Raw genomic sequence first — 22248 nt, forward strand, 5'->3', positions numbered from 1 at the left:
TACATTAATGAGGCTTTTATTCAGAATTCAGATATTCAGCTGGACCATTAGCTGTAAAGCTTATCTATTCTTCAAGTTTATGCTGAATTATTTGTACTTGTTGCAAAGCTCTAATCTTTTGGGAGTAGTTTTCTGATAAAGTGCCACAATTTTCTTCTGTGGAGTCATTTTACCAGCTGGCACAGAACAACACCCATTACAGAGTACATTTGGTATGCACAGTGTGTGCAGACACCCACACATTCAGACAATTCCTTCAGCGTTTGTTTCAAACTTACCTATTTACAATTTTATGAACTTCAGTCTTCCCATCATTTTTTGGATGTTCTGGACTGACAGGTGGAGAAACACTGAGCCACTCCTGAGCCCCAGTGCTATCTGGAGACAGATCAGTAAACAGTGGATCTTCCTCCAGGTCTCTGTGAGATTATATTAGACAAAAACAATCATTTGCAGAATGTTATGGAAGGCAAGAAATTCTCTGGACTAAAAGGCATGCTTTCTGTTTTTCATCTCTGAACAGCTACAAGATTGTCCAGAATGCTGCCATATGCACAGCTTTTTATCATGTTAACGTGCAGAAATGCCAACCTTTACACATATCCAGCAAAATTTGTTTTGTTTTACTGGTACAAAATCAGTGCATTAAATCTCAAACTCTGTAGACATATTTTTCATTTAAGAGATGCTTACACTCTGGGAAATCATCAGGCTATTTTAGATGACTCAGAAAGATCTAAATTAAGATGCTAGAATAGCTGGATGTGACTAGTCCTTATCCCTCCTCCATTGGGTAAAAAAAAAATAAATCACAACAGTTAGCTGTAGTATTTAAAAAAAAATACTTAAAGCATCTCCCAATTTTTTTTTCCATCCAAAAACGGCTAAAGAACATAAATGTAAGCAGGACACCTAAATGACTGACAGACTTTAGGAGTAACCTTACTGAATATAGTATGAATTTGCATGAGCTTAAGCTAAGTAGATGCCTAAGTAAATTGCTAAATGAAAATCTTGTTGCGCCTAGTGCACAAAAGAAGCTTTTGAGAATTTCAGCTTTTCTGATACCCTTCCAACAAATCACATCAGTTGGTGATGTAGCAATTTGTGCATCACCTCACATACGCTCACTGTAGTTACAGCTGAAAACACAGAACACACAATGTGCTCACTGTGCTCACTTTTCCTTCAATTACTAAAACCCCTGGTTTTAAAAAGAAGGATCCAATTCAACTGTGCAAAAACATCTTAAAGAAACTTACATTGCTCCTGCAATCTGCCCATTCTCTACCACATCTTTATCTTCTTGACACAGTGGCTTATATTCTGTGTAATTTCTTTCTTCTAAATTTCTCAGAACCAAGTTATAGAGAATGTGCTCGTGAGGCTTTTGCAGAAGGTGCTCAAACATTCGTAGAGTCATTATGCTGATCTGCAATGTAAAAAGCAAAAATTCTACAAAGTGATTCATCACTGTCCTAACTGCAGTTTGTCTTCCACTGTTTGTATACAAAACATCACAATTACTTATTTATACTGTGAAAGCAATAAAAATTACAATAAAAAAGGGGAAAAAAAAAAAAAGGAAATCATCATGAAATCATCATGCTGAATGTCTGTGAGTGGACTCTCCATCCCTGTTTATACATCTGACAAACAATATGTGCATGTATTTTTTTTCCTATAAAACAAAAACTTCTAAAATATGCCAAAGAAATAAAATAAAAAACATCCGAAGAACAACTTAGCTTTCTGTGTATTATAACCAGATCCACACCAGAGGACAGTTGTCTCTGTACAAGTGAGGAAAAATAAATAAATAAAGAAGCAGTTCCTAAAGAATAATTTGATTGAAATGAATTTTTTTATTAAGGTCTTCTGTGTGTAAACTGCTTAAAGTTACTCCATTATTTTTTAATTGGCACCATGTTTATTCTCTGACCACGGGTAGTTCACACAAAAAATAGTTTGTTTTTAGTCATACTTTATGTGTTAATACGACAGAACTGACACAGCACAGAAAATAACAATGATGCAACATATAATAAAATATAAATTAAAATGCAATTACAGAAAACAATTTTGGGCAATCTTACAGATGAGCAAGCCCAAATAGATATGCATTGGAGACAAGCTAATAATCATTATTAACTGTTGCAATGTGCTAGCTAGAAGAAATAGCTGGGCCTTCCCTTTCTGAAGGGAATTTACAGGAGTGGCAGCCAGAATTTTTCCTCACCAAAGCTGGCTGACATAAATACAAAAAAACCTCATGGCATTTCTACAAGCTCTGTGCAGGACAGAGCTGGCCAGCACACGTTATTATATCAATACTACTTCTTACCTCATCAGAAATATGATCACAGTGTTCGATTAACCTGTGTCGCAATGGATGTCTGTTGATGTTTGGCAAAGTTTCTGGCTCTCTCTGTTCTCCAAGTACAAAATAAACTAATTCCTGCAGTAGGACATCTGAAGTTACTTGACGAACAATGCGATGCAATAACGCAGTTGATGTGAGGATTCCAATTTCTGAGCTGAACAACAAATTTAGTGTCAGATACGCACTGGATTTCAGCTGATAAAAAGAAATCAGCTTGACTTAGATTTTGCTCTGTTGTGTTTTGTAGGATGCTACTCACGTTTGCATCAGCTGGGGTTCCATAACATCAACGAAAAATCGTTCCCGCACAGCTTTTGCCATAGCAACAGCAGCAATCTGAAACAAAATACAGGATGGCATGTCTTAAACTCAAAAGCTAAGAAACAACTGGAACTCTTTATTTGCTGAATATAGTTGTATCATCTGTAAACATTTCAAACCTTTTGTGCTTCTTTGATGAGTTGATCACAGTAGTCAAACCATGAAAGAAATGATATCAACGCTCTTTTCCCTGGAAAAGCAGATGCATCTTCTTTGTGGCTGTAGGAATCCAAACTAGAGCATGAATGGAAAATATTTATTTAGTCTACAAGCACTTAAAGAACATTGGACTCTATTGTCATTGAACTTAATAGCATCATTAACGATGTACTAACAATGAAATGAACATTAAAATAGTCTTGCCTGTCTCTACCAATCTGGAAGTGCTACCATTACATAGAAAGGCATTTTAAAGGATACACTGTATGTCCAGCAAAAAAGTCTGAGTGGAAATACCAAGGTTAAGGATTTCTTAAATCAGCAGGGACTATTGATCACCCAGTCTGCTCTCCCAGGGAACACAGCCCACTAACATCACTAACTCCTGTTGTCAGAGTCCATAAAATGAAGGCAATTGTTCTTCTCTATTCTGTAAGTGACCTCAATCAAAACCACCAAAATGACACAGCCTATACCTGAACTAGGTGGTATCCTGAGGAAAAAAAAAAGTATGTATTACATTTAAAAGCTGTAAGGCATAACCAATTCACTGTGTTCTTTGGTTAAGCAGTTTGATAATTACTTATCCCAATATTCAAAGTTGTCATTTTTTTCTTCAAACTTCGAATTTCAACCAAAATATTCTTTTGCAAAATCCCACTTTTTGTCTGTGTACTAACAGACCATGAGTAATTCCTAACAATGAAGGCAGAGTGGGGACAAGCACTAAAATGTATTGAGAATATGACAAGCAGTTAAGCTAACAGCACGTATCTTTTCCTTCAAATTGTTATGCAGTAACTTTTTCCGTCTTCTTTTTCACCATAAAGAGTTTACAACAAGAGCATGCTATCAAATTTACTCCTCCTGACCTCTGCTGCACCATACAGGGCTCACCATGTACAGTGAAAAGTTTGACTATGTTTCTTAAATACTTGACATCTGAACAGGAAAATTATCTGTACCCAAGACTCCAGAAATACCACTATAAATAGCCAGTGTAATTCAGTGGAAAACTTTATCCCCTGAGGGATCTTTGCAATGGACTGGCAGCCAAATCTAGTCCTATGGCAGAAATAATGAGTACACTGCACATCTAAGGTGTTCCTGCTGTACCAAAGACAGTACCTAAACTCTGCTCCTTAGACTAGCATGGGGGTGTAAACAATTTATACCTTTTACGTAATTAGCTACAGCAAATGAGCATCAGGAAGGGGTGTAAAGTCACCTCAGGTATTAAATACAAAAAGAAAATTCTTACCCCCAGTTAATTGCTTCCACTGTTTCAATGTCTAAGGGATCCAATGACTGAGGCAGGGCTCTGTAGAGGCTGGCCAGCCTGTCTGTCAGCAATTCACATAAACAAGTGCTTTGAGTCAGGCACTTGGCAGCCGCAGGTTCTGGCAAGCTCACCAAAAGCATGAGCCCTTCACAAGCCTTCACAGCTATCCGGCCATCCTGGCAGAAAAGCATGGAAGAATTAATCAGGCAGTGAATGAGTATCACTTGAAATCCAGAAGCAAACACCTCCCAAACAACAATCTCTCCATTCCCCCCCAGTTAATGAAAACATTTCTTTATTTCTTTTTCAGTCATTAACATTTATTTATCGTGAATTTCTAGTAAAAGGGAATAATCAATTTACAAAAGACAGTCACAAAAATCTTTGAATTACTGTTTATATTTAAAGTACAGACCACACACATATGCAACTTCATTCCCTCTACCAATTTCACACCACATCCAAACGACTTCATTTAATCGCATCGCACAAAATAAAATCACTCACTGGACTTTTGGTGAGATTAAGTAGAGAATTCACCAAATTATAGTCTTGATTTGGACAAACAGTGGAGGACTCAGGTGATGATGTGACATTTAGTTCATCCAGACTGAAAGACAGATCATCTGCCTGCTGAGGAAGCTCATCTTCCTTTTCCATGTGCTCCGCTCCAGCAGCGCCTGGCGTTTCTTCAGGCTGCATGGGCTGCCCCGTGTCTGGTGCCAACGAGTCCTGGCCTTTCAGCATGTCTTCTGTGATTAGGTTTGTTGATTCTTTGGAAGCCATTGCTTTCAACTTACTCTGCAAAGCATTTTGTGGGAATTAAAAAGCTGAAATTGCGGTTCATCCTAAAGCACAAACCTACTCCATTTTTTTTACATCAGCGTTTAAGTAGTACTTTGCAAGGCTGGATACAGTAACCACAGAGAACGTAAAGCTTTGCAACAGCAGGTGAATCTTTAAATCTACAACATTTTTCAGTCCACTTAAGTTTCTGCTAAGGCCTTTCATTTTGAGGCTTTCTTGCTTTGCCCACTCAGTGACATTTATCTGATTTCATTTTTATTTTTCATTTCATTATACTGTTTCATTTACTTTATGAGGGCACCTTTTGACATTAGCACACACTACAGAATTTCCACCTGGAGAGGAACTCACTCTAAACTTCTTGAGATAACACCTTCAGTGAGAATGGGGAAAAAAAACCCCACCAAACACTTTATAACAGCAAAGTACTCCCAAATTGAAGAAAATGTTTAAAAGATAAAATGGACAGAAGATACTGTAAGCTAGCACTGGGGGCACCAGGTACTGTAACAGATCACAGTGAACCCTGCTAGATGCTGTAAACTATCTCTACTTAGCATGATGCTATAAATTCATCTCCCGCACTAACAGAGGCATTTAAATTTGTGCTTTGAGAGGCGAGGAAGAAACTCACACCATGGCAAAAAATTCAGTGCTCCTCTGTCAAAAGCACAGTGAAGAATGCTTTATCAGAACTATAAACAAGACTTCAGCACAGGACAATTTTTCAAGTCAGCAGTGAGTTTATTAATTCAAAGGGTTTCTCTCCTCTAGGATAAAGCCAAAATTATTACGAATACATCTCAAGCATTAACAATTTTAAAGAGTAACCATTTGGGGTTAATGGTGTTTAGTGCATACAAACCAGCAGGGACAGGCAGCAAACTACAGCATTACTGTGAATGCTTGTTCACTTGATGTGCGTTCTGCATGCAGAATTTGTACTGAACGGTATGACAGACTCATATAACCACATCCCTGGAGAGGCAACCCGGTGGTAAAAGCAGCACACTGCATGCTATAAAAAAAGTAGGATGTGATTCTATGATTTTTGACTACAGAAGAAAAATGACTCCTTCAACAGATTTTGTAACAATGTGAAAAGCACCAGGCGGCAAAGCACCCAGAATGGGTTTCTCTGAGCCACGTTAGTGTATCACTGCATCTTCTAAACTCCTCTAACATCTCCCACATAAGTTATCAATCCATGGGACTACCTGGATGAGAACTACAATCCTTGCACATCAAGCAGAGCTGGAGCCTGAAACTGCATTTTAAATCCTGGATTATATGGTACTGTTCGCACTTCTCAAGTAGTACTCAGGGCTTTCAAAGATTAGATACTGTTTTGTAAAGTATTTACTTTATCTTACAGCAACCTATTACTTCAGGCACTGATGCGAGACCTAACACACACAAAATGTATAAATGCCCCCAGAAATTTGTCTGTAGCTCATTACTTTTGCATTGGCAAATAATACAAAGCAGTCTGTACATCCAACAACACATCAGCAGAGCTTTTGCACGTATTTAAGCTTCCTGTTTTCTAATCATGCAATTCTGCAGCTTAGCTGCTCACCTGCCTCCTGCAAAGGTGCAAAACAGGATCCTGAATGACCTAATAGAAAAGGTTACATAAAACATACACTCAGTGTTTTCTAGATAAAGTACTCCTCCAAGTGAACTCAGTATCAGCAGAGAGCAGACACTACACAAATAGACTTCTGTGTTTTCCTAATACGTAACTACTGAGTTCCAATACCTGTGGTGAGTGATACTGTGTGACTCTTCAACTTCAGACTTAAAAAGAATTCTGTGGAAAAACCAGGTGATAGCATAGCTAATATGAATGCCCACTCAATTTACAGCAAAAAATATAAACCTGGCCATTTGTAGTAATGAAAGTAGAAGTGAATAGAGAAAGTATTTTTCATTTTACAAAGTGAAGGTGCAGCTTTTTAATAGATATTATATTAAAACAGCTTGAAAACAGAAAAGCAAGTTTCCCACAGTACAGAACAATCAGTTGCAAGGTGAGATGAGATGGGCCAACTTAGGAGGAAAGGGAAAAAACATGATTTAACATGTTTAGCATATAATAACGATTCAGATAAAGAAGGTAAGTCAAATATTCCTATGTATGTCCTCTTTAAATAAGAACAGGAAAAACAGTTTAAAGAATGGAAGGCATTAAAGCAAAAAAGTAAAAAATTACCACATGGATTTTAAAGGCTTTAAAGCGAGGAATGCACCTCTTATTTCCACAACAAAAGTAACTTTCAAAGAAATATCTAAAGTGTATTTAAAAGTATCTTTAAAGAGATACTGTTACACCAAATAGCCTTGTCAGTTAAGCAAGATAGGTGAAAGATCTTATTACATTATAAACAGCTTTCTAACAGTGAGGTATTTGATATGGAATCATAAAAGGAAAAGTCTAGGCCTACGGATACTCCTTTTCTTTAAGGTCATGAATGACTACAGGGGCTCATCAGAAAAAATTACAGAAGGAAGTAAAACTTACTGACATACAGGCAGACTGTTTTGGAGAGATGTATCTGCTTTTCAGCTTAAATGTTAGAGATCTGAGAGTTAAATGCCACACAGAGTTCTGTAACTTTACCCTTTCATGCATTTGAAGGTCAGAAGCAGATACCAAGTCACTATAGCACCTCTAAGAGGCACAGACAGGAACAACCAGAACATCCTCTTCTAACAGAGGGCAACTCTGCAACCCAAAAGCTTATCTGGAAAAAACTATGAAAAGTGAGGAAAGACATCTGCCTTTGGCTACAACGTTCAGAATAATTCTGTAAAGGAAGCAAGAGTGACAAGGAACGTCCCTCAGCTTGCCTGAACTTCATACTCAGCATTTTGAGAAACTGGAATCTCTTTGAAATTAGGAATCACCTGGTTTTCCATGCCAAGATTTTTAAGATTATAATCTTGCTGTATTAAAAAAAAAAAAAAACAAACAACTGATGTCTGATAAAATATTTGTAGTTTCTATGATTGCCATTCCCTGGATTTGACTTCAGGGCAATTATTTGAGCAGAGAAGTTATTCAAAGGGTTTTAATTCTTCTTTTAAACCATACAATTTACACATATCACATCAAAAAACATCCTGGTTTAGACTTCTACCATATTCTGCATGTAATGTATACAGTAGTTTTCTTCTAAATGCCTCCAATATTGAAACATGGAATCTTCAGCCCTTATACAATTTTTACTACTGTGGATACGAGGGCAATTGAGATAGCTTAATTAAGTAAAAAACTCAAGATGGATTCTACTAATTGACTTATAAGCGATATTCGTATACTTAATGGGAAAGAACAGATATTTGCTGTTTATCAGCCTCTGTTGCTAGAGATTGTTGGGGAAAACTTGTAAAGTATTCCTGAAGTATAGCAAATCTACATCTTTTCAGCTATGTATCACACACTTAATAGATACTGTGCCCTTCCAGCAAACATCAAAGTGGGAGAATGAAGAACTTATAAATATACTTTAATAAATTAAACTTATATATGTTCTTTCTAAATGGGAATGGAGAGTCTCTATAAATTCTTTGTCCTCCCACCCTGGTTTCATCAATGCTATGTGTTAAGTTCCAAGATGAGAGTAAAGATATTTGGCTTTCTTACAGATGGAATATAATGCCATATTGTAGATTGTGAGCTGGCACTGCAGCTAGACCATATGTGTCACTATCAAATGAGAGCCCAAGCCCACAGAACACTAAGCAATCTGCAAGGTTCCAGCGACCCATGCAATCTGCACCATAGCCTTCACTGGGCTGATGACAAAATAACAAGGAAGCTCAAGGCCTCCTCATGATGCTCTACATTACAATCCCTATTAATCCCAGGGTTAACAAAATTTGATTTTGTAATTTGGAGAGTGCCCTCTAAAGGCTCAAAGGGAAAGAACATCAAGCAGCTACATGGGAATCCTGAATGAAATTTGAGGTAAAAATTATGGGACATATTGAGTCTCTAGAAGTGAAGGAAAAGACTTTTAATATCACAGAAAAAAAGCAATCACACACCGAACAAAAACTAAGCTATGAAGTCCAACATGCTACCTCCTGTTCTCTACAGATTTTGTCCATGACCCACTCTTACATAAAAACATGTGGAAAAAGTCAGATTTGTTTTACTCACCTCAAGGAAAAAGTTGACCAGGTATGGATCCTGCTTCAGTTTTGCACATACTATACAGAGAAACTGAATTTCTTCATTCTCTGTTGGTGTTGCCAGAACTTCACCACACAGCCTGATCAATTTCTGTCACATACAGAAAAATGAGCAATTAAGACAGGAAGGAAGTTACAGCTTTCTTCAGGAGTTGTGGATGAGATTCTTTACCATTCACATACTATGATGGTGTGTGATTACTGAATTGAATGTTTGCTCTGAATTTAAGACTGTTGTGAAGATTTCTTTATTATTTATGACTTGTACTACAGCTGCAGTTCAAGAATCTAACTGGCAGTATGTTAAAACTGATCCTATACTTAAGCAGTAGTTTAACTTACTTGAGAATAAAAAAAACATAAAGATATCATTTGCTAAAACAGAGTAAGAGAAATTTGCCATGCAAAAACACAGTTTACTTAAAAATCTGAACAGTACCTGCACTGGCCTATGCACATTGATGTGGGGAAGAAGAGGCTGCCGTATTCTTCCAAGAAGTTTTGTATAAAAAGCCAAAACTTGCTGTTTCATTCCTGGAGGACACTGGAACAAAAACAGATGAACACTAACAGTAAAGTAACAAGTGTGGAGAGAAACACGTTTCTCACTGTCATTTGGAACCACTAAGATCAAACAGGAATCATTTATCCATACTTTCAATTAATGGCTGTAGTGCAGATTTCCACAATCTTTCCAGGAAATATCCCCATCAAAAATAATCCCCAGGAAAATAAACTCTGAATTAATTGCCTAACAGTCAGATTTCTTTTAGGATATTGTGCCACAAAACCCAGCAATTCAATGAGTCAGTACGTACGAATACACGCTAATAAAATACAAACATCTGAAGTGTCCACCAAAGGTTTTTTAAATCAATGAGCCATTCACCCTAGGCAGATAACGCGTTTATAAATGCACAGATGTTCCAGGACAAGAAAAAGCTGTTGCTTTCCCTGAGATTCAGCAGAATATAAATCGTAAGTGCCTATGGAACACCTATGCCCATGTTCTACTGCCTCCCATACACAATGTCACATGAAAGTACTTTCCTCTCTCCATCAGAAGTGATGGCACATGGCCCTGCACGTACCTCTGTTTCTGGCTAAATCCTCCCAATTCTCACGTCCTAACACAATATAAGAAAAGCTGTTACTTCTATACATTAATTTTAATCTGCATAATTTCCCTGACCTGGTTCATTACGCACACCCTTAACAACAGTTCTGCTAATAGAAATTAGTGAACAGAGTGTGTGGCAGCAGCCAAGAAGAAGCCTAACCTGCTACTCCTGCCAAGGTAATTATCCCTAGGTTATCAAACCCTAATTATCACTTAGTTGTCAAGCAATTTGTTACAGAGAATGACAAGTTTTGAACCATCAGGGCACATCAACAGCAACACAGTAAGCCTAAGTGAGTGCTGTGGAAGAGTATTATTCTCCTAACAGACCTTTGAAACATCCTGCAAGCACCAAAATGTGTGTTTCAGATGTATCAACCCACAAGTGGCAAAGCATAAAGACAAGCTGTACAAGAATTGCTTGTACAGGCTTATCTAAAGGAGTGCAAAATTACTTCTCTCAACTCTTAGCAACATGCTACAAATTACTTGCTTCACGTAAATCTAGATTTCTTCTTGATTTGTTGTGAAGTTTGTAACTACTAAAGAAGTCATATTTCTGAGCAATTTTGTATTTTCACCACATCGGTATCAGGCATCATAGCTTGGCTAAAGCACAGGAGGTGCAATAACACTAATTGTAGAGATTTGGTTCTACAGAAGCAAGAAATATCCTAAGTTCAGAGAGTTAGTAACTTATATTGTCTATGTACATAAAATTAAGTAGATTAAAAACTCCTGAGGATGTGTAAAAGGTTAAGTGAAAATGAAACCACAGAGAGCTCTATTCATCCTTCCTTCAGGACACACCACGCTTTTCTAACTGCATCTGCAGTTCAGTACAATGGCTGCTAAGTTAATACACCCTGTGATTCATGCAATCCCATGAATTTCAGCTCCTAAGTGTGCCAAGAAAGACATCAGCAAAAATGCACCAAGACCATGAAGTTAATTTTACGTGCCACACAGCACATGTGAGAATGACCAGACAACACCGACATAGGCTGGAATCGTGTCAAAGATTCAGATGCACAAGCTGTCTCGGGATCAGCTTAAGTCAATGGTACTTAATGTAATGTAATGGTAACTCAATGACATGGAGTCCATCTGAGCAGTAACTACTCACATTCACAAAATGGAAACATGGTATGTTATTTAACATAGCACTTTTCACCCAAGAATCTCCCAGCACTAACCAGAGGGGTGGAAAACGCTGTCTTGTGGATGTCCTACTTCTAGTGCTTTCCTACTTCTAGTTTCAGTCAGTATCAGAGTCCTGATTAATAAATCTGTGTTCTGCCTTAGTCAGCAGCTTACTGGTTGGTTCACTTTGATCACACTTGTGAAAGACTATTTATTATCTGAGATACATTGATAACGTAAGCAAAGAGCTATTTACTTCATCCTGTAGCATCCCACACTACCATCTACTCCAGATTTTCACTCCCTATCACAGCCACAGCCCATACAAAAGATAATCTGCTCTGCAGAGTAGTACATACATCAGCTTTTCCTAGCGTGTAAAGTGTCTCCAAAATCTTGTGATGTAGCAAATACTCCATACACGGCCCCGTTTCACCTGATTCCCTCTCATTTTCTTCTTGAACTAGAATATCCAGCATCTGTTCCAGGTGAGAAGGAATGTTGGTATCAGTCACAGGTGCTTTGTCATCTAAATAAGAAAAAATACAATCAAAAATGACAACTATTGGTCTTATTTTTCTTCAGTCCAGTCCCAAATTTAAGATTTAAAAATAAGATAACTCATTTGAGGAATATTTTATATGAAAGACACAAAAACAGACAGTAGGAAGCTATCACACAATTTATATATGCATATATACAATCTAAATGATAGATATACACGTTTAAAACATATATGAACACCTACTGGACCAAATTTTGAAAACAAAGTGGAGGTTCTGGATGTTCAGTTTTAAGAAATCTTACCTAAACAGCAAAAAACTGCAGAGCCCTGAAAAATGAAGTTGTTTGTTGTTTTTGTTTGTTTGTTTGTTTTTTAACCATTTCTTAAAATGAGTTTTCAGACCCATATCTGAAAATGTAAACTGAAATATACATTAGGCAGGTATTTAACCTTGCATTGGGATAATGGTGAAATGGCAGATTTCAAAACATGCATTAACCACACAGTAAAGAAAACTTTTGCAGCCAGAAACCAAACTTAGTAAGAGTGAGATACAATTCTCAATCTTTCAGTTAGCATCCATTCTGTCTCAAGAACTTTCTTTGCACAGCATTCTGAAATTGAAAAACAGATCAAATTAACTAGCATCTGACTAGTTCCTTTGCTAACTAGATAAATAAAATGGCTGTTCCAACAATAACAACAACAAAGCCATCCGTGATCTATGCTGTTTATTCTTTATGAAATTTTAGGTTTGGTTCTTACACTTTCTGCATTAAGATAGCATTCTGTTCAATTTTACAAAGGAAAGGGTAAGATACTGATCAAGTAGTGAAGTCATGAAACATTGGATTTATGTCACTGGCAGTGGGAGATGGCATTAACATGCAGTAGAGCACATCCATATGTGTACAGATTTTGCTTTTTTTTCAGCTAAATTCTCCTTGAACAAATAGCCCTCTAGGGAAATAGCTACTACTTTTTATGTGATCATCTAAAAATAACTGCCAGTTGCATGCAAATGGTAACAAGAACACAAGGGAAAACTGCCACATCAGAGTGATTTTGGTCTCTACCACAACCTCTAATTATCCTACTGTTTACTGCAGTTTCTTAGGGATAATTCTGCTTCCACAGAAGAGCACAGAAATTTATCCACTGACTGAAAACTTATTTTTCACAAGTCTTTTGAAAGACTGTGGGATAGTTCAGCTTTTATTCTATACTACATAATCGTATCAGTTCTCCTCTACCACTCTCATTTCCACCTTGGGAAAGATCACATGGCATTCTGATAGATGAGTATTTAGAACAGGGGTCAAATTTCAGTTTGCAGGAGTAAGTATTGGCATAAACAACATCACCTGTCCCAGACAGAAACACAGACTGCATAGCTACTTTAACAGAAATGCAGAATCAATAAGCTTGAGGAAAGCATGGCAGCATTCACCTTTTAAACTACTAAACTAGAATTAAAAATTGAAAATGGATGTGTTGTATATCTGCTGAAGGAATCCAAAGAGAAAGTTAAGAACAAACAACTACAGCCATAATTCCACGAGAATACTGATTCTGTAGAAGAACAGAACTTTTTACATGGGTAAACAGTGACAGGAGAAGGAGAAATAGTTCTAAACTCAGGGGGAAGAGATTACCATCAGATGTCAGGGAAGTTTTTTCACTGAGAGAGTGGTGAGGTGCTGGCACAGGCTGCTCAGGGGGGTTGTAGATGCCCAACGTCAAACAATAAAAAGGTTAAAAGCAGGCACTACATGCCTGTAGCTGTCTGTTTAATTTAAACAGAATACATGAAGGCAGAAATTGGGTCACATATGAAAAGGGACAATTCCCCATGCAACAGTCAGGAAATGACCTTTCTTCCACAGCTGTTTGTGCTCACATTTTTAGGGATAAAAAGAGGTACACAATATCTCTAATTAATAATTATTATTCTTGATATTTTGATGAAATGCACGACTCATTTTCTTAATCTTTTTAACAACACTGAAATTGGGAACTCTAGTTCTCACACAAAGATGTAAAACCAGAGCATTTTTTCTCTTACCTGAAGTCTCTATGTAGTAATGAGTGATTGCCTTCCAGTGGTAAACAAAATCTTCTTGTAATGGAAGGGAAGGTGCAAGCTACGGGGAAAAGAAGAAGAAAAAATAGGTTAGGAATTAAATAAATGCGTTTCTGCAGAGATTCAAGTGAATTTTGGAATCAAACTACTACAGACTAACGGAGACCCATGTCTTACTGACTAGACGTGAACACCACTAACAATCTCAGTGATGTCTCTACAACCAGACAATCTATTCAAGCAACACAAGAAAAGTGGATTTGAGCTATTCAGAACTCAGAATTTTTTTCTACAGTAAAAGTCATGTTTTTTTCTTAAAATCCTCTCTTGATGCCATCTTCCCTTCTTATAAGCTGTCCTTCTTCCCTCCGGTCTCTTAAAAATACTGATTAGCTTCTTCCAATTAGCCCCAGCTTATAGATCTTTTTCCTTTTTACACATCAAACCCACCCTTTGGAATTGAGGCACTGTTCTGTCTCTTAACAAATGTGCTACTTTTTTTTTGAAAAAAAAAAAAAGCTCCTTTTTTTCTGAAGGAATTTATGAGCACAGCTGGCATGCAGGAAAAGGAACATGCTACAGGAGCAAAGCCATGGTGTGGGTTTAGTCTCTTTGAAAAAGCATCCCAACTTTTCTACATCAGTGTTTGCCTTGAATTTAGTGGCGCTTTATACTGCTAAAGACATAAACCTGACTATACAAACCTCACACCAAGTCTTGATAAAAAAAAAGTAGGATACTAATGCTTCCTGACCCTTTGTACACAGGACTTCGAAATGCAAGAAGCAGTGGTGCTCGGTAACTACCTGCACTTGTAACACGTGATGAAATGTGCCCTCACACATGGTAGCAGGCAATCAACTTTACACTGCTTATCCAGCCCCTGATAGTCTGGGGACTGATGAAGTCTTTCGTATTTCCACAGCCAGGCACTGAGAGCAGCACAGCTGTCTCTGCACACCTTGCAGCGCTCAAACCAGTTTGCTTTATTATGAAGTTTACTATGATATTAAAAAGAAACTGAACAAACTGAAGACTGAGCACAAGGCATTTTGTCTCAGACCTCACACGTCATGCTTGCTGCTCTATGCTGAGCAACACAATGATCGTTTCGTGTAATAAAACTATGCCAAAAACTCAACTTAGGGTGATGAGCAGAGACCACTTTTGAGAAATAACAGGCTTTTCAGACCATACTATTTCCAAAGTAAGACACGGTAACATTAAAAATTTATCCTTGTCTGATGCAATTTTCCTTTCCACTTCTTCTAGCTTCATCTGCTTCCAGACGAACTCAGTGCCTCTGAGCAGTGCCAGGAAGAGGCTGCTTTCACTTCCCAGCACTGTCAATAATTTATCCACAGAGAGATCTCAGACATCCTCTCCCTCAACAAACACCTCAAGGGTCAGAACTCAGAGAGAAAGAGGTAGTTCAGGGACAGGTCCTGCCCTATTTAATTGAAGCACTTGGTGATGTCACAGACCAGTGTCAGATTGAGGTGCACACACAAGCCAGCCACAGCACAGCCTGCACATGCAGCACCAGATGCTGGAGGGATCCCTACTGCATATACGTGCCTATTTTCTGCTAACGAGTTTCCATTCTAATACATGCTTGGTTAAAGCATTTTAATCTTCCTACCCCCAAATTGCTCTTCCTACTGATGACGGACCTAGTAAAAACATGCCTTTTACAGCACAGCTATTTCAGGGCATATTTAAGAGAAATGTAACTCTATCAGAGCTATGCATTAACTCAGAGAGAAGTGAGTATATATACACACTGCCAAACAAATGAAAAAGAAAAAAAAATATTTCTTTTCTTAGTTACTCAGATACAAAGATAAGGTAAAGGCAAAAACTACTATCTCACCTCATACACAAAGCCCAGCACTGGAAGCACTGGAAAAATGCAAGCACCCCAACATTTGGCTCATGTGCTTTAGCCTTTCTTGGTGAGGTAAATCTAGAATGAAGTTGTAGGTTCTGATCCACGATGAATTATTTGCTACCAGCTGAGACTGAATATGCTGTAGTTGCCAATCTTAATAATCTCTTTCTAAAGCACAGGTTCTTGCATGTAAGATACTGAAGCTAAACAAAATTCACTGTGAAGACTTTTAATTACTGCTATTTGTTTAATTAGGAGTTATTTTAAAAGTAGTTATTTGTTGCAGTTATATTAATGCAGTTACTCACATTCTTACCAATTTTTAGCTATTGATTCCTAATCCCAGTTAAAAAATCCCCTTCTGTGGAAAAAAACATCTCAAAGGCTGTAGCGTGGGTGTTGTTGGTAATCTAAAAGGCCAGCACTCACTGAGCACTCCCAAAAAGCATGAGAGCAGATGCCCATTAGCTATTCCATCTGGTGCCCAACTCCAGCGGACGAGCTTCCTGGGAGCGACTGAATGAGCGTTCTCATTGAGCAGCTAAACTCAGCACATGCTGCCCTATCGTTCTGGTGACAATACGTTAGTCATGAGCAACCCTTGCAGAGAAAGTGCTGTACTCAGAACTGGGGAGCTTGGACCAGAGCTACAGCCTTCTGGTTACAAAATCTGTCCAAAATACAACTCCACTAAGCTTTCAAAAGTATACAGAATTAGTGGTAACGCAGGAGGAAGCACAATAAAGTCAAGAACAAAGACATCTATAAATATTCAGTATATCACAGAAACTTCTCTGTGCATTTAAAAACCACGACTGTCGTTTTCATGCACACTTGTCAAAAGTACAATTCAACACACACACACACACACAAAACAACAGAAAAAAGTGAAGTTGGTGACATCCCTCAGTATCTTTTGGACAAGTTGGCAAAGATAAGAACACAGTGCATGAAAGAACAACAGCTGCTGGCTGGTCAGAGGGGAGGGAAAGTGAAAGCAGAAGCTGGGACAAAGAGAAGCAAAGGGAAGTGCATGCTCACTTCCCTGACTGAAACACAGAAAACACAGCAGTCATTCGATGTTTTTCTTCCATTTTCCTGCTTTACCATTCTGAATGTTTGCCCTGTGGGAAAATCTGAAAAAAGGCCAATGCTTGAATGTTTGTTTCATTTCTTCAGTTGATGAATGCACAGAATTTGTAACGGTCATTGCTTTCAAATATAAAATTAAGACTGCACACGCTTACAAGCCATGCATTCAATTTTGCCATTACAGTTTGTTAACAATAGCTCAATATTAAAGCAAGCAGCAATGTGAGCTTATTACATCAAGTGGGCTCAAGAAAAATGAATCTTGGTCTGAGTAGTTACGCAGTTAACAATTTTGGAGCAGTAATCCATAGCAAATGACCAAGAAAACCACCAAAATTGTCTTGTTTGATTGTAAACTACAAAATTTGAAACAATTAAAATCATAACGGTTCTGCTCGACGTGCACAGCTCCAACATATCCTCTCAACTTCACTATTAGCACGAAACATCTCTTGAGAGCCCAAATCATAGCAGATGACCGCTGTATTGGCAAGGTATTTGCTTTCTGGAAACACAAATGAAGAACATGAGACAAGAGAAAAAAAGAAGCCTAACTTGCAGCTTTGTTACTGTACACTACAGTTTGTATCTTCCAGAGAATACAGCATTCCTAGAGTAATCTGGGGATAAAAGTGTATCAGTATTATAAAATTAATGGAAAACATCTTGAGGAGGACACATACAGAAACTGCCTGAGATTCAGTAATACTAACCCCATAAAGTAAAAACATTTGTATTCTGCACTGCAGAACAAAGACTGCAGTCTCCTCCACCTCTCTTACCAACAAACCCAACCCTACCTATAGCTGCTGCTGTCAGGACAGTGCCACAATGATGGTTACTCATCCAGATGCTGCACAAAACACCTTAATAAAAAGCAACTGGTCTCACTTATGCCTCATCACAGTCCTGCCATGAAGACAATCAATAAAAGAGCAGTACACTCACAATGAGCAGAAGGCAAATACTCCACGCATATTACACTGCCAACCTTTGGAATGCCTTGTCGTAGTTTGGAGAGATGGCACATTGAGGATAAGATAACAACTATTACCTAATAACATAGAAACTCCTGCTATTTAAACACGTGGTTAGTATGCAGGCTCTGGACGCTGAGGCAGGAGAGGAGCTTTATGTCAGTGCTGTACAGAGAAATGATGGGGAGAAGGGCTACCTGAACAATTTTGATGTAAAGAACTCCTATGATGAAAGCTGAGCCTCGGTGCTTCTTCAAGCATATTTAAGTGACCAACTCAGCTGAAAACTGTTCAACTGCAGCCGAACTTTCTCCAGGAGGTAAGCACCCAAATCCTCTCAGAATGTACATCTTTAGTTAACACTTCTGTTGATGAGGCACAGTCAGACCCAAAAGTGTTATAAGTTTCTATTTCTCAGCTCTGTGCTTGAATCATTGGGACAAACTTCTTAGATGAACTAAAAAAGCACTCCTTCTTTTGTGATTCCACCTTTCATGCCTCGTGCAGTGCTAGATATTTGTCACAATCCTGGAAACACACAGTATTTACTACTGGGAGCTCTGTCACAGTGGTGTTAGCAGAATGAGGCAACCCTCAAAGGGACAACACCTTTGAGCAAGGCCACATAAAATGTTTATTCACAGCGGTCACCTGCAAAGTGGTGTTCACCAACCTGCTCCTGTCTTTGTCTAATTTAAGGGTCTGTTCCATATTAAATCTTTTCCCATTTAAGTAACTGATCTTTCCAAGTATTATATAAATCTGATATAAATACAGTTCTTGTCCTTTTGTGCAGAATCAGTAATTCTTCTAGGAACACCTCTTATGAGTTACTTGAATTGGTAAGCTTGATCCTCCACTCCTGCATCACTTATTCTTCTGTGCTTATACAAAACATGGCACAGCTCACCCTAACCAGATTTCTTCAGTTAGGCAGTTGCACATTTCTGTTTATCTTCCAAGGAAGACACTTCTTACTGAAGATATTCACCTGTGATGGTACCAGGTTTCCAAATAAAAACTTCTATCGTTACATTTATTCCCAGTCGCAACTGCAACAGAGCAAACTAGGAAGCAGACCCTATTAATACACACTTAATTGACACATGCTTAATTTTAACACCTGAACAGTCCTGTCCAAGGCTGCAGGACTACAGGCACACATACCGCTAACTCAAGTACTTGCAGCACGGAGGAACACATTCACACACACAGAGGTTGCACCTGCCATGGGATGCGATTTACCACGTAGGCTTTTCTCTTTTCAACCATCCGGAACTTTTCTTCATCATCTCCACCAGCGTCTGACTGTCAGGTTTAACACCCAGCCGACAACTCCTCCCTCCACGCTCAGCCCCATAGGTGCCCCGGCTCACCCCAAACCCACGGCCGGCAGCCATAGGGCACAGCGCCCGGCCTCAGCTGCCCGCAGAACCGGACCGGAGCGCAGGAAGCAGAGTAGCGCTCCGGATAACAGCAGCAACGCGGCCTGCAGCCACGGCAGCAGCAGCGACAGGCCCCGCCGCTCTGCTCCCCTCCGTGCAGCCATGGCACAGATGTTTTGGTCGCCACGACGAAATGGAGTTAAGCACACACGACCGCCGACCGCCCCAGCTCGCGTTCTCTATCCCCATGTAATTAAAACAAGACACCAGTAACGAGAAGGTGCTTGGCGGACGCGCCTACATCACACAAAAGCCCCGCGGACGGCTAGCTGAGGCTCGCAGGCCGCAACAAAAAGCTCCGGAGAAGTTCCCCGAATTCTCCTCCTTCTCGATTCCCTACACAGAAACGCCCCGGCGGCACCCCGTCCCCCGCTCAGCAGCTCACAGCGCCGCCGGGCCGCAGCGCTCAGCCCGGGGCTCTCCGTGTCGCCCGCAGCCCGGTCCCGTGCCAGGCCGCCCGCTGCCCCCTCTCGAGGCCGGCCTCCGTTTCCCCGCTCCTCGCTCCGGCGCAGAGCGGCCCGCCGGCGGCTAGGCCCGGCCCAGATCCCCGGCGTCGCGTGGCGAGGCCCGCCGGCGGCCTTACCGCTTCCACGGCGTGCTGCAGGATGGAGGTGAACTTGGAGAACATCCTGTCCCGCGACTGCAGCAGCCGCTGCCGGGAGGACCGCGAAAGCTCCTCGATCCGCCGCCGCCGCTCCAGGGTGAGGGCCGCATGCGGGGTCCCGGCCGCGGGGATCGGGAGGGCGGATGGACGGCCGCCGGCTCTGCCTCTCGCTCGGCGGCGGACGCGGTGGCGCTGACGCCGCCGGGCTGCGGCTGCCGAGGCTCCTGGTGCCCGCCCCGGCGCGGCCTGCAGGGGCCGCCACCCCCGACTCGCGGCCCCCGCTCCGCCCCGCTCTGCCCTGCCCGCCGGCCTCGGCGCTACCGCTGCCCCGCTGGGATTGCCGTGCGGTTGGGCCGCCTCGGGGCCTGCCGGGGTTGGGTTCTCCTCTCGCTGTCCACCTGGTGTGTGTCAAATGTTTCTGGGTCTGTGCCCCTCGCCACAGGGAGCGGCCTGGCTAGCCGTCCCAGCTGCGTTTCAGTGTTCCTTGGGTGGGTCGGAGTCTGAAGTTGATGTCTCCGTGCAGCAGTGCTATCTTCAGGGTGACAGGATGGGTTGGGCAGAGGCCTGGGTCTCTGCGATCTGGGGAATTGCCATGTACGTAATGTGAGAGAGCTCATGGCAGTGCATCTCACCTGTTGCACTGCTCTTTTTTCCCCAGAAGATGGATAGTATGCGTCTTCCTCCCTCTGAAGAAGACCAGGTGGGCTTTAGTTCACCTCCAAGCCAGATACCTCAGAGAAAAGCTCACCCTCCCCATTGTTTCATGCTGTGGGAAATGCAGAGATAAGGGAGCTGGACAGAGGTTACAGGGGCAGCAGGTGGGCAGTGCCATGTTGGGTGGCACTTGGTTGGATGTTAGGAAAAATTTCTTCTCATGAAGAGTGGTGAGGCATTGAAACAGGCCAGACTGCATAGGAAGGTGGGGCAGTCACCATATCTGGAGATTTTCAAGAAATGTAGAGTTGTGGCACTGAGTGATGGCATTTAGTGGGCACCGTGGTGATGAGTTGATGATTGGACTTGTTGATCTTAGTGTTTCTTTCCAGCCTTAATGATTCCTTGATTCTGGGTTTTAGGAACACCTGCCATTTATGGGGTGTTGTTTAGGCACTGAGCAAATGGAAGGAGGCAAACCAGACTGATCTGGCATTGTGTGAACAGAATGAAATGTTGGGAAAGTGACATAGCTAGTACCTGTAATTCCAAACAGGGAAAAACTGTCTTATTAAGTGTTGGAGACTGATGAGCATCAACTTTTTCATGTCTTAGGAGTAAGCACAGGGAGATGAATCAAAACTACCTCCCTGTGAAGAAAGGCTGAGGGAGTTGGGCTTGTTCAGGTTGGAGAAGAGAAGACTCTGGAGAGACTTCATTGCAGCCTTGCAAAGGGAGATTGGCTTTCTACATGGTCTGGTAGTGGTAGAACAAGGGGGAGTGGCTTTAAAGTAAAAATTTTCTGAAGTGCACAGAAGTATTTCTCACTGCTGGGAATATTGGACAAATACTGTCAGACCAATGTTTCTGTACTAATGCAAATCATTGGAGAATTAATGGAAAAATTACTTCAGCAATATCGGTGTAGAAGAGCACAGCTGAGGTTACATTCTGTTTGGATACTACTTGTCACTGGAGGTGATTCAACTGGAGATGAATAAACAGGTTACCAGTGCCATGTTGTATGCAAAAACTTCACCTTCTCATGCCTGATGTTGTTTCCACTCAAATAAATACAAGTGCAAATACTTATTTTAATATTCTCAGGAGTAGAGCTCTGCTGTTTTTGCTTTTAGGTGGCAGAAACATTATGGTACTGTTTTATTTGAATGTCAGTAAAGACACAATTTGAAAGTGAGGCTGTTTTAATTGATGGAGCTTCTGGGAACTAACTTTTCTCTCTTTTGCAAATTAATGAAACTGTCAAGATTAAATCAATTTAAGTGGACTGAGGCAGTGAGATAATGTGCTAGTCTTTCTATCTGGAAATCTGTGCTATTTAGTTTGATGGCACCTGGCCAATCTCTAATGGGTATATTTGTCTGCATTACAAAAGAACTTTCTACAGTCTGGACTTTTTCTTCGGTGAGGTCCAGGACTTGGAGGAAGGTACAGTTTTCTACCCCAAGTGAAAATATGCTGGTAGAGCTTTGTAGAATTCCTGTTTGTACTCTGCACAGGAATTTACATTTATAATTGTATGGGAACTGTTGAGTCATGGCCTGAACCACTGATTGAAGAT

At 40.3% G+C, this 22248-nt stretch overlaps 1 protein-coding gene across 2 annotated transcripts in view; it reads right to left on the bottom strand.

Annotated features, from left to right (window-relative positions):
* The window catches only part of FHIP2A (FHF complex subunit HOOK interacting protein 2A), a 32923-nt gene extending 12808 nt beyond the window's left edge, over positions 1 to 20115 (bottom strand). The window contains exons 1-12 of one of the 2 annotated variants that reach the window (XM_042818236.1): positions 19992 to 20114; positions 13986 to 14064; positions 11775 to 11944; positions 9592 to 9696; positions 9121 to 9243; positions 4653 to 4946; positions 4125 to 4321; positions 2824 to 2938; positions 2643 to 2719; positions 2345 to 2537; positions 1263 to 1432; positions 279 to 419 (exon numbers count right to left, since the gene is read on the bottom strand). In XM_042818236.1, coding sequence (XP_042674170.1) covers positions 279 to 419; positions 1263 to 1432; positions 2345 to 2537; positions 2643 to 2719; positions 2824 to 2938; positions 4125 to 4321; positions 4653 to 4946; positions 9121 to 9243; positions 9592 to 9696; positions 11775 to 11944; positions 13986 to 14064; positions 19992 to 20036 — 1709 coding nt within the window. In that variant the 5' untranslated portion in view covers positions 20037 to 20114. Of the gene's footprint in view, positions 1 to 278; positions 420 to 1262; positions 1433 to 2344; positions 2538 to 2642; positions 2720 to 2823; positions 2939 to 4124; positions 4322 to 4652; positions 4947 to 9120; positions 9244 to 9591; positions 9697 to 11774; positions 11945 to 13985; positions 14065 to 19991 lie in introns of both variants that reach the window. The other variant, XM_042818237.1, reaches the window with a different exon arrangement.
* Between the last annotated feature and the right edge of the window lie 2133 nt (positions 20116 to 22248).

The sequence above is a fragment of the Centrocercus urophasianus genome, unplaced genomic scaffold (assembly GCF_019232065.1).
Source record: "Centrocercus urophasianus isolate 14NV4802_14NV808 unplaced genomic scaffold, USGS_Curo_1.0 seq_17, whole genome shotgun sequence".
NCBI lineage: Eukaryota > Metazoa > Chordata > Aves > Galliformes > Phasianidae > Centrocercus > Centrocercus urophasianus.